General features: G+C 35.1%; 1 protein-coding gene across 1 annotated transcript in view; it reads right to left on the minus strand.

The window, feature by feature from the left end:
• The window catches only part of LOC104412435 (protein SCAF8-like), a 33,246-nt gene that overhangs the window by 1,077 nt on the left and 18,440 nt on the right, over positions 1 to 13,729 (minus strand). The window contains 11 exon segments of the mRNA XM_010023159.1: positions 1 to 641; positions 1,295 to 1,516; positions 2,078 to 2,158; positions 2,702 to 2,846; positions 4,509 to 4,639; positions 5,806 to 5,962; positions 6,611 to 6,724; positions 8,406 to 8,506; positions 10,536 to 10,729; positions 11,183 to 11,295; positions 11,440 to 11,571. Coding sequence (XP_010021461.1) covers positions 1 to 641; positions 1,295 to 1,516; positions 2,078 to 2,158; positions 2,702 to 2,846; positions 4,509 to 4,639; positions 5,806 to 5,962; positions 6,611 to 6,724; positions 8,406 to 8,506; positions 10,536 to 10,729; positions 11,183 to 11,295; positions 11,440 to 11,571 — 2,031 coding nt within the window.

Here is a 13,729-nt window from a genome sequence, read left to right on the forward strand (position 1 = left end):
CATTCCTGGCATCCTTTGACTACTAATATTTAAATGAGGCATATTTGGAACCCCAGCTGGATGTTGCATTGCCAGAAGTCCAGAACTACTTGAAATATTTGGTGCTGGCACGCCCATCAGTCCAGAACTACTTGAAACATTGGGTGGTGGCATTATGAGAAGCCCAGAGTTGCTAGAGACACTTGGTGGCTGTACTCCTGCCAGAACTCCTGAGCTGCTTGAGACACTGGGTGGCTGCATTCCTGTCAGAAGGCCAGGGCTGCTTGAGACACTGGGTGGATGCACACCTGCTATAAGCCCTGAGCTACTTGAGACATTTGGTGGTTGCACTCCAACCATAAGTCCAGAGCTACTTGAGACACTTGTTGGCTGAACTCCACCAGCAAGAGAAGAGCTACTAGAGACAGTTGGTAGCTGCACTCCTCCTGCAAGACCAGAACTGCTTGAAACAGCTGGTGGTTGCACTCCTCCTACAAGTCCAGAGCTGCTTGAAACACTGGGTGGCTGTACTCCTCCTGCAAGTCCAGAGCTACTTGAGACACTCGGTGGTTGCCCTTCTCCAGTAAGCCCAGAACTGCTTGAGACGCTGGATGGCTGCACTCCTCCAACAAGTCCAGAGCTATTCGAAACATCATTTTGCGCTAAAATGCAGCAACAAGAAGAAGAGTTAAGAAAATGCCAGTGTAACACATAGCATTCAAAACAAAACACAGCTTGATCCATATTCGGTTAATGCATTCAGTGAGGATACTGCTGACAAGGTCTGTCTCAGTTTCTATAATGAACATACATCATTTTAATCACATTGGTGATAAATGGACATTATGACACAGAAATTAAAGTCTCTGTGTATTAAAAGAATGTACAGCAGTTTAACATCCACAAACCCCACAGTCACTGCCCAATTTATGCAAGGCAAGTATTGAAATCTTTAGTGTAAAGCTATAAATGTCATACTATCCTACCCACTCCTGCTCCTTTCCATTGCCACTTGTAGAGTAAGAATACACTTTTTAAGAAGTTTTGTAAAGGGCTCTCAGTCTTAGCTTTACTTCTCGAGTCTACAAAGAAAAACAACCCTGAGTATAAGCAGCTAGAAATCAATAATCAGATGATGACAAAGATGGTCCCCACCACTCCTCCAACTTAAACTGAAAATGGTACCCAGCCTAAAACTTTCTACTCTATAGTTAATGCAATGGACTACAATTTGCAGAGAAACACATCAGAAGCATGTTTCCTGTATGCGATCGTATCAGACAACAGAAGACATCAAACAGAAGACATTTCTTACCAGATCTATTGTTTTCACTGGAAGAAATCTGAAGGTCTGCAAGATGTGATCCTTTTTCATCTGATTCTGGTTTGCTGATTGGCAGAGGATTAAAAACATTTCCAGCAGATAATGTTGGAGTAGCTAGATTGCTAGTAACTGTGCCAACTGGTAGAACAAGGCTAGTAAAAGGAACATCCTTCATCGTCTCTTGTGCAATTGGTAATGGAGGCTGTACTAAAGCTGTAAAAAATAACACAAGTGTATCACAGTAATCATATATTCAAGCCTTCAAGATCAGCTTGGCAGAGGTCGGGCTGATACATCCAAATAAGTGATATTAATTAACCTAAGTAACATTTTTTCATAATAATTTCTTATCCTCAATCAGCATTTTAATATTTAATTTTTTTGTAGAGACCATGAACTGCAGGCAACCTAAGTAATAAGTACTCTTACAGATACTTTTAAATGTTAAATGAATACGGTTAAAAGGCTAATAAATTATTATAAATTATTCGGTGACTAACATCAAATAGCTCACAGTAACACATCTGTTGCAGACAGGTTCAAATATAACTTGTCTTTTTCCAACTGAACTCCAGGGTTAAGTATAATTTTCCCATCAACTTGAAAAGCTCTGTAAATCTTTTTCTCAATACCTGCTTAAACCAGCTAAACAGTAAGTTTTCTGTTGCTATTTTCCATTACACAGGATTATCTTACTTTTGATTAAATAACAAGTAGTATATTAAAATATGAGCTTTTCATAACACATAAAATTATTAGAAGACTCAAACTTACGTGTTGGAACAACTGGTGGAACAACAGGTGGTGGGACAACAGGCGGTGGAACCACAGGTGGAACTGGGGGAGGCATATAACCTATATGGAAAATAATGACAAATTATTACAATGAGAACAAAAAAAGTTTTGCAGTAAAAGCTTGCCTATGTTATTCACCCTGGAAAGCTGCATCACTGAAGACTATTAAATAACAAATGAACAGGCAGACGTGTATGGCCCTTGTTTTCAATAGCAGCCCCATCTTCACTTAAAGATGATTCGCATGTGCGTGTTTAAATGTAATTTCTGCCAGCAGCATCCAAAGAAGAAAATTAAGAGTTTCAAAATTTTCAAAGGAAAGATTCATCTGAAAGATTTTTAAATTTTTGTTTTGATCAAAGTTTAAAAAAAAATAAAAAAATCTGCTGTAATTCCTATTCTCAACAGCATAATTACTAAGGTAAAAATAATACTAACTTAGACATAAATAATTTTAATCTAGTGTGAAATCTCAGATTCAAAGGTCAACTGGCTTAAAGAGTAACCAGCAGCTGACGGAAAACTATATAAAGCATGATACACAAGGAAGGACACAAACTGAGTATACTCATTACACACTCAACTTCATTTTTACTAACTTACCTGGAGGTGGCTGTGAAGGGTTGAAACTCGCACGCAAGAAGGGCGGAGGAGGAATTGCGCTATAACCAGGAGGAGGGACAGACATTGTGACAGGAAATGCAGGTGGAACCAAACTAACAGCAGGCACAGCTGGAGCTACTGGAATCTTTTTTCATGGAAAGAAAAAACAAGCAATTTCAATAATTTTTATAAGAGGGAAAATTGATTTGACTGCTATTCATGTTAAACACTACATGTACCAAAGGCTCTGTATGTATTCTGAACATCCTGAAGAATTAGACTGCATTCTGAAATGATACCTACACTACAGTTAAACAAGGACACTGGAAGAATCCGACACTATCTTTATTCTAAAAAGAACTGAAAAATACATGGGTAAACACTATATTTATTCATGAATAAAAATTTACATATGGGAGAGAGGTGAATGCAGAAAGGGAGAGAGTGAAAAGGAAGGCAAATTTAGATAGTTTGGCAATTTGAGAGCACTTAGAAAACAGTGATTTCATTCTCATTAGAAAGAATAACATATTTTAGAAAAGTACTGGCAAGTTGAGTTTAGTGTATGTAATTATAATGCTACTAACTCCTGATGAAATACTGAGAAGTACTTAATATTTCTCAAACTTCTGTTTGAGGTATGTGTTTTGATACAGTGCAGCATAATTACAACTAATTAACAGCAGAATAAAACCAATACATGTATATTTAAATATACACTGATCACAGCACACACTAGGAAGCAGTTGAAGTAAGACTGAAGACAATTATTGTGAAAAGAAAGAAGTTCAAAATTCAATGCAAATAAATGCAAATATATTAACTTTCACAGTAATTATGTCAGCTCAAGTACTGGAAATGTCTATACATATTAGGAAAGGTAAGAGTAACAATATGAATACAAAGAGTTTTGCATTAATCAACTCTCATTTTACAATTTAATATGGTCATTCTAAAAAGGATTTAGAGTTTTACAGAAAGCATCTGTATTTATACTTGATCAATATCTATACTTTAGTACACTCATAAAAATTACACTGTATTATTCCAGCCTTCCACAATACCTTGTTACCAACTGGATGCTAATCAAAATTCTCTGGTTTAGCACAAGCAAAACAAATACAGCAGAGGATCAAAGGCTCATGAATTACTGCCTAAGGAGTGCAACAGCACACTACCTGAATAATCGAATCTTTTAAAGATGAGACTGTCTTTATGAAATCCTGCCCAAAATTACTGAAAAAAATAATTACATTTACAGTCAAAGCTGATATGGGGAAAAGCACACAGGTAGAGAAGAAACAAGCACAAGCAGAAAAAAAAAATTACATTGCTTAGCTTGCAGAAAGATGCTTTGCTTTAAGGAAAACACTTTCTCTAAGCTCATTTTAATTTGTCCTTAAAAAAAAATGACGTGCCAGTATTTGCTTTGGGGTTTGTCTGTGGGGCTTTTGAGGGGTTTTTTGGTGTTCTGGGATTCTTCTGTTGTTGTTGTTTTTTTTCCTGGTGGTTTTTATTTTGTATGTTTTGTTGTTTTGGTTTTTTCCCTACTGGTCTGTCTTCAACATTTAAACCTTCATTTGAGACTGTACGCATTTGGGATATGTTGTGCATAAAACTAGAGAGTTTGCTTAACCACAACAACTGATTCTACTCTTAAAATATTTCATGGATAAACATATATGGACACAGGACCTGAGTATTTTTGATTGAAGTACTTTAACTCAGCGCTAAAGTTTACCCGTATGGAATAAAAAGTTTGCCCTTCAGTTCTGTGGATTTTCTGCATACTCAGACCAATGCAAACCTGTAGCATAGTGACTGGTTGCGTGTAAGCTTCTGTCTGTGTTGTAATAACTGTATTCTTATCAACTGCAGCACTCTGCGTAGTTTGAGTATTTTCTTTAGCAGCTTCTGAGCTTCTGGCTGTTTCCCATTCTTAAAAAAAAAAAAAAAAAAAGTATATTTTTAATATGAAAGTATAATTATTGTGTTATTTGTATTTAAATACTAAAAAGTCTCCTTCATTCTAAAGAAATTTTTATCTGTATTTGTACAGATTCATAGCAAATAATGCCCAAGTTATGGAAAGAAGCAAGTGCAATTCTTTATATTATATATTTTAAAGAATGTAAAACAGCTTTAATCACCTGTGAAACCATTCAATTGTGCTTATATACAAACTGATTTTTCAAAACTTTCCAAGTTTTTTCACCAGTCATTTTGTTAATAATTTTTAATGTAGAGTATGCTCCAGTATTTTAGAAACTGCTGTTGTCAACACATCTGTGTTATGAGGTGGCTGCTGTACAATGACAGAGAATCCTCAAGCTAAACAAACCTCATACCAACCCTCACTTCTTCCATCACTTCCTCAAAAATTTTTGTAAGTCAAGTACAACATACTGAATATATTTCAGTAATATTCCATATTTTATTTTTTCTGTTATTTATATTCAATTTTTACTCAAAGCAAGACTGCATTTTGACTTGAAAAATTACTGTTACTCTTATAAACAGTTTGATCTGTTTACTTCAGTACAGTCCAGTCATTTGGTGCTAGATCTGCTTCAAGAAAACAGAAAACTTGTGAATCTTTTACAAATCTCACAAACCTCTCAATTAACTGGGTTTTAGACTAAGTTCTATCATTACTTGCTTTCCTGTCTCTTCGATTTCATGGAGCAAACACCTCAAGGTTCAGCTAAGCTATGCCTGATTTGGACATGTTCCAACTCAATCTTAAGCCTTATACCTAAATATAAGATTTTTCGCAATCACAAGCAGATCATAATTCTACACAAATTAATTTGGAAACAAGTGCACAGAAAATTTGTAACTGTTTTAAAAAATGCTAACCTTTATTAACTTGCTTAAATTAATTCGCTTTTGTCACTCGTTCCTCATTGCCTTGACAATCAACTAGTTAAAACATCTACAAAGACAATCTAGGTTTCATAATCAGTGCCATTTATATGTAGCAAGTAAAATTTATGTAGATTGAAAAAAAGTATGTAATACCTAAACAACAAACTTTGTGAGGACTTGCAATTACCAAAATAAAGGCATTTTCTAACTATCAGAGTCACTGATAGTGCCCATACCTGTATTTACTGTTTCCTGGTCAATCATGCCACCTTCAGCAAAGCCCTCCAAATCATCCAATTTTACTTTCTCCCAAGGAATATATGAAACTCCGAGATCCACATCCCAGAATTGCTTGTATTCTGTTTTCACACCTTTATTCAAAGCCCAGGCAATCTGAAAATAAAACCCAACCAGATAATCCAGTTAAATCATATAACCCATGAACAAAATATTTCAGATCATTTCCTTCATGTTTCTGTCACTGCAGATCAATCTTCAGTGTCTATTTATTAGTTTTAACAAGGTTTTAACTTTAAATGAACCTGCAGGAAGTTTTCTTGGCTTTTACAACAGGGATGTGGAAGATTAATTACATTCAACAGCTCAAATTTGTTCTACATTAATTCTGACACATATATGGGGAAATTAAAAATACCGTATTTCAAGGACTCATCCTAACGCATAAAGGAACATAGAAAAAACACAACACTTACTCATATACTTAACTCTAAGAATACTATCAAATGCAATATTAAGTGATCCACACAACCATGTAAAGGCGTAGGGTTGTTTACAGTCCTGTACTCTTACCACTAGCACGTACATAAAAAGTTCTCCAAGTACTTCCTAAGTCTCAAGTAATTGTTTCATTTTACTTTTATATCACCCGTTAGAAGCTGCATTTTACTCAGAGAGGAAAGAAAACAATTTACATCTTATTGCTTCATTCTTGTCCTCCATATTGCACATTGCTACATGACAAATCATCAGATTAAAACCGAATTGGAAAGGGATAGCATTCTTCGATTAAAATCAACTCACCTTAATAATTTTAGATCCAATTTTATAGGACCCAGAACTAAGTTTCTGAAGAGCACGAAACGCATCTTGTCTATGAACCATACAGACATAAGCACACCCTCTTGGGGGAATCATCTACGGAAAAATAGCAATGGTCTTAAAAAGTAGGAAAACCAGTACTTCAGATTACGTAACTACACTAAACGAATACTAATACTAAAAAAGGGAAGGCTTACACTGTAAACAATCGTTAGTTTAACCAGCAATATTAATAATTTTGAGCAGCAGCAAAAAACAAGAATCATATTGGCAGGGAACTTCAGTTATAACATTGTCAAGCAGCAGCAGCAAGCTGAAGAATGGGTGCTAAAAATTTTGTGAAATATTTTAATAACATGGAGTAGGCAAAAACTGGGAGCTCTACTATGACAACTTCAGAAAATCAGAGGTTGATACCTCTTCTTAAGCTCCAAATCCACTGTGAGCTGAGCAACAACCTTCAACAGAGGCACAAAATAGTGATTAAAACTATCTTGCACTTTTGAAAGGTAGAGTCCTCATTCCTGAAGTATGATTTCTACTAGTTTTAACGTTTTATTTAGGAAAGAAAAGTATGATGCAGCATGTAACCTCTGAAAGTTTGCAAATCGTGTATGACAATTGCTTATTTTAGTTTTAGTCAAAAATATAGGTGTGCTTTTATGTTGCTTAGGAGCACGCAGTAACGTAATGAACAAAAATTCTTAAGATGACAGCCTTTAATACAGTTCTTATGAAAATATATTTAAGATTTACAACATTATCCTAGGTACTTAAAGCTTTGTGGCATGTGTAGGATGAACTATTTACAATATGGTTTGCCTCTGAAATCTAATAGGCACTGGAATATCATGATTGTTACGCTACTTTCCCTTTAAATTTCTTAACTGCTAGTTCCTGATGTCATGGTTTAAGTTGAACCCAGGACACCTGAAAATCAAAATGAAGCTTAAATGTCAGGCTATGAGGGTTTTTTGGACTTGTGAAACTTTTCAAAACAGTCTGTAATACCACAAAACTATCTTTATGAACTATATATTTGAATATATTAACATAATAGGAAAAATAGTAGAAATATTATCTGACATGAATGAAATTTCATGAGAAGACCTTTAAAACTGCTGGAGCAAAAGACAAAAATCCAAATTTCTCTCACATACATATGTTATATGAGGAGAAAAATACTTTCTCTCGAAGCTGAATTTAGTATTTTAGTGTTTAGGCAACACTAAAATACAACTCTGAACAGCTAAATCTAAATTACTCTGAATCATCAGAAATGTATCCCCTAATTATAAGCATCTGTTTAATTGTCACATTTTAGAATAAACACTTGCTTACAGTACAATTTACTTTCTTCTAAATGTTCATCTACACTAATTCCACTTTAGGAAGCCTCTGTATGGAATGTAACCAAAACCGATGTGGATACATGCCAGCTTGAGTCCCTCAGTCCAAGGAAAAATGATACCTACCCTGTGCCACATCACAAAAAAGAGAAATGACATAATTTTTTAGTTGTTAGTATGCTGGTTTACCCCTTTGTAAACTGTTAGTGCCTGGGAAAAGCCATTTTATCAGGAAGCATACGATCTTTAGTGCTTCAAAAGGCAGTACATGGAAACCAATAAGCAAATATAGTAGCTACAGTTTTTAAACAGTGATAAAAAAATCTCCAAAATCCAAGCTTAAGCTGCTAAAAGGAATTCGGAGGCATAAACATATTTAAGTTACAAGTCCATAATCTCTGAAAATGCAGGATAACATGCTTACTTACATTAATTGACTCTATTTGTCCAAATTCTTCAAACAAGTTAGTTAAATCTTGCTGTGTAGCCTTCTTGTCTACTTGACCTACCCAAAGAGTAGTACTGCAAACTGTCAAGAGACACATTACTGTCAATCCAAACATTAGAATGTTAGCTTATAAAATACTCTATAGCATGGATATAAAGGGCTTTACAATTACACAGAAATCATTGATCAAAAAGCAGTAACAGTAAATCTATTGTTTACTATACAGAGTTTAAGTACATTAACAAAAACGTTAGAGTTAAGACACCAAACATTCAGTACAAGTGTTCACTCTTCTTGCTTCACTTTCTTTCAGAGAAAATAGTTGTTTTTAAAGAAATTAGAAAAAAAATCTGTAGATTATTAAATTGCAATAGAATTTACTTAGGAAAAAAAATATTCCATGTTCCATAAACAACATGCCTCTCAGATTTAAAGACAGTTTTAAAGAAGTAAGACTAAGTTCTAACTGGCTAGAAGTGTATTATGGAAGGAACTTAACTGCAGTATTACACACTGCATTTTCACCTGAAAGAAAGAGAAACTATATTTTTACTTTACCTGTGGGAATATCCCAGAAAGACAAACTTGGCTGACGCCCACCACTCAGTTGAAGATGTCCTTGATGCTTCTGACTCTTGTCAATTCCACCACTAGCCCAGATCCCTGCAATTTGTCTCCCAGATGCCTACCCCTGTTCTCCTTGCCAAATATAAATACTCATCATGGACATGTGAGCTAAAACATCCTTCTCCCATATTGTACATGTTTCCAATTGTTTTGTCTCCAAAATATTTCCCAACCTATTTGTGCAAGCAGTATTTCCTAGCCTATTTGTGCAAGCCTTGAAAAATTCATAGCACTTGACTCCGCTTAAAACAGGGTGATCTGATTAGGCTAATATTGGTGGTTTTCCTCACCCACCAATTACTAAGGTAATTGGTGAGTAATTCATCTGAGTAATCTACTCACGATCATCAAGAATCAAAGGCAGAACGAAATCGGAGAACCTGGACCTCTTGGGCCTGCCCTATCCTAGAACAAGGAAACATTCTTTCTTCATCACCATCTTGATACATCACACATCCTTCCTGTACCAATCTTGCTGCACCCAGCTGGAAACAAGTGTTCTGTGTTCCTCCGTCAGATAACACTTTCAATTGACAGCAGTACTGAGAAAGACTAGCCTTAAGATTTCTCTCCAACAAAACTTGTTCCTCCAATGCTTGTAGATGGCCCTTTTGTTTCTCAGGGTGTTAAGCTCTATGAAAAAATTCTTCAGACCTCAGCAAGTGGTAACAATGGCTGTCAGTGAACAAATTTTATGAAGCAGAACACTTGTCATGTTGATTACCTATTCATTTATTTATTTACCACCAGCACCCCTGAAGTTTCCACACTTCAGCCTTCTTAATATCTCCTTTCCATGAGCCAGGTCACTTCACAGAACCTCAATTGCTGCTGCTCTTCATCAGGTCACTTAACATCCCTGTCTCCCAGCTCTCATCCATTCTGATTATAGTCCCCTGCTTTGTGGGCTGCTGGGAGAAACCTACACTGTAAAACTGCTTTGCCTCGTTTCATGTGAAAAACCAGAGAAGAAAAAAAACATCATCTAAACTACAGTACAGGTCTGAATTTAAAGCTACCTTGGAATGATGTAAAATATTAACGTGAAGAGAACAGAACAGTCTTTCCTTTGTAAAAATGAATTTTGAACTTCCTATCTTGTCAGATAAACCATACAGTGATATCAGCATACCAACTTTCAGATCAAGCACTGATCATTTTCAAATGCCCCACATTAGATAGCATTAAAGAGAAAGCAGAGTGTAATTTAGGGACGACCCTTGCTACCCTCTGTTCAGAAGTAAAATCACTGGCGCAACACTATGAGTAAAATCATCAGTAGAACACTATGATACTTGCTCTCCTCTAAGACGAAATGATGAACCTAAGTTGTACAAAACATCAGAAATGAACCTTCTAAGAGAGAATATGGTTACTGTATTTTTTTAAGAGTACTCAAGCTAAACCTTTCTCTTTCAATGAAAACCAAGCCCTTGCTCCCTTTAATACTACATTATTAAAAGAGTAAGTGGCTGCTACTTACCACTTAATGTTTTTGACCGTATAGGAGGCAAACCCTTTTTCTGACGTTCTTTTTCCCTTTCCCTAGCCCTTCTCTCACTGGAATATGACCGAGATGACTTTCTCTTCCTTTCTCTTGATCTTGAGCGTGAACGTTTTCTGTGTTTACGCTTACGAGAACCAGACCGTGATCTTGACCTTCGTTTTCTTGGTGACCTACAAAATACTTAATTTCAGTATGCTGAGTTAAAAAGAAAAAAAAAATTATTTGTCTTCTAACTATAAACTTTAAGCATGATACAGACACTTCTGTTATGTTCAGTAAAACTGCTTCAGGAAATAAGTTTAATGTCATTAGTGTGAGAACTAGAAAATATTCTGTAACAGCATTTCTCTGGTATAGAAAACCTGTCCAGCTGGCTAGTGTAAGTTATTTTTGTTGACTGAACAAGTCTCAAAAAAAACATACTAAAGTAAAACATAGATATGAAAAATGAACTCATACAGAAAGTCTGCACCTAACACACAAATATTAAATGAACATATTTTTTTCATTTCCAAAAACTGCTCATGACAATTTTGGAAAACACAGAATTGAGACTGATAATCACAACTTGCAGCTTTGATTCAAAAAACCTTCATTTATGTAATACAAGTTAATCATGAAACCTTGAACGAGATCTTGAGCGAGTTCTTGATCTTGAACGAACAGCTGATTTCTTTTCTTCTTGTTCAAAAATCTCTTCTTCAGCAACATCCTGTCCTTCATCTATATCCATGTCCTGAGGTCAGATATAACAGTTGTTGAATAACATTTAATAAATATACTCACAGTATATATGACTGTATGAAAAGCATACATTTTGAAATCATCTTAGTATGTATTTTCCTCCCAACTTCTGTAATCAAATTTATAACAGTTTTACCTGTTGTTGAATATCCATTGAATCATCTACATTTGTTTCCACTTCTAAAAACTGCTGCTGACTGCTCCCTTGTGATGGTGACGCAGAGTGCTCTGAACCAAAATTTCCTTCTTGATTCTCCTCAGGGCTTGCCTAAATTACAAATAATAATAATATACCATAAAAAGCCTCATAATACAAAATGCTTACTATGTCAAAATGGAATACTATATGAAACAATTGCTCAAATACCTCTGGAAAACTATTTAGCAAGTTTTTCTTATTTGCAATACCAATTTAACTAGTTAAAAACTCCAAATGTTCCTACAATGTGTGATTTGAGACAAGTTTACTACAAGATAAAAGAAGATGTTGTGTCATTTATGCCAGGATGTCAATTAAAACAGACCTAACAAAACAAGCAGTCTTAAAAAACCACCAAAATTTAAAAATGTAATATACTAAATATGTTATTGATTTGCTAGAGGAAAAGCTGTAAGGGCCTGTACACTGGACTGAAAGTACAGATTTGGTATAAATATCTGTAACATATGAAAGACATCCAAGAAATGCAGATAATGCAGTGAAAATACTCAGAAATGTTACTAGAACAAGTTTGAAAAGTAACATTAGACTTATAATCCTGTAATATTTCAGGTAAACATTTCAGTGATTCTCATTACATTTTCACTTTAATTAAACAAACGCTGGGTATTCTACCCACCAGAAGAAAGGCAGAAAGTTAGCAGAATGACATGTAGTACCAAGGTTGTTTTTTTACCTTTATATTTTTTGAATAGCTTAAAATAACAGTTTGCAGAAAAATAAAAAATTCTGTTCCAATTCAGTTAATGCATTTGCTTTTTAACATTGTCTCATTTTCCTTATATTTAATTATTCTTCAGCAATCTGTTTCTCGGTATCAATTCCTACATTTCTTGTTGCTCCTTCTGTCTCTGTCCTCTATCCTCCCCTCCTCTCCCTCTGCTTCTAATCAGATGCTTAATAATTTTGTGTTTTATCTTTCCTTCTTTTTGCCTTAATCTTTCTCACTGATGCTTAAACATGAAATTAAAGAAAATTTTCCTCATAACACACTGCTGTCATTACAGCAGAAGTGAAAATAAAACTTTGTCTCTGTACTGAATAGACAAGAAACTCAAGAAACTGAGTGGACCTGAATGGAAACAGCTGCTGGACTTGGAATAGAAGATCAAATATTAAAGGGTGAGTCATACAAACACTGTACCCATAAACATATCATAACTTAATTTCATAGATGAAAGTAAACTATAATTCTGTTTATTTTACAGTAAGGTAGGTATTCAGCATTTTCATTTTCAAATTAGATAGTTACTTTTAGGTACATCACATCAAAAGCTCCTAAAACAGATGCACTCTTCAAAGTTATACTGCTTTACAACATTTTAGTGTTTAAAGCCAGAAACTGCTAGACAGCCATGAACATATAAAAAAGGCATTTAGTCTGTAGCTATGTTGTACAATCTTTTTCAGTTACTGTGTTTAAATGAAAAATGAAAATAAAACACAGTAAAATAAAGCAGTAGACTAAGAAAATAATATCTAGCAAAACCTAAATTACTATTTTACTAAAGTCACAAATTCAAAACTCGAATTATGTTCTTGATTGAAAACTGAGCAACTGCACTTTCATACAGGTTAAACTAAAACCCCCAACAGATGTTTGTTAAGTTTGTGCTCCGTTAGATTTTCTTTCTGAGATTTCTATTTTACTGTGAAGCTAGTTCCAAAAACTTCACAGAAAGTCCACTTTATATCTGGTCAGCAGCAAGACAGAACAAACTTTTGGTTTTGGGGTTTTTTTTCTAACTGGATCAGGCATTGGGATCAGGAAGGGAAAAGAGCGGCTAAATACCAAGGACAAACCTCATAAGAAATAAGCCAGTGTACTTCAATGGAGAGAGAGGACCCAGTTCACACAATTGAGAAGGAATCTTGGGTTGTCTCCAGCATCAGTTCTTAATTAATAATTTCTGAGGAAATTTGTGACTCTATTCTTTAGCTAAGATTCTTCAACAGAATGAGACATTTATTAGCCAAGGCTTAAAGCTTGTTAGAGAAAATGAAAGCTATCCTCATTCTCTACTCTGTCCTCTTGATGGTTCTGCAGCAGCAGCTTGCACGCTGCTCCCCCTTCACATCAGGGACATAATCACTCCAGTGCTCAAGACTTTCCTTCTGACAGCAGGAAAAAACTTTCTTTCCCCATATAAAAAGCTGAACAACCAAAGCACAATCAGTCTGTGCTAACTCAGCTAAAAGGTACTCT

The sequence above is a fragment of the Nestor notabilis genome, unplaced genomic scaffold (genome assembly GCF_000696875.1).
Source record: "Nestor notabilis isolate BGI_N333 unplaced genomic scaffold, ASM69687v1 scaffold10041, whole genome shotgun sequence".
NCBI lineage: Eukaryota > Metazoa > Chordata > Aves > Psittaciformes > Psittacidae > Nestor > Nestor notabilis.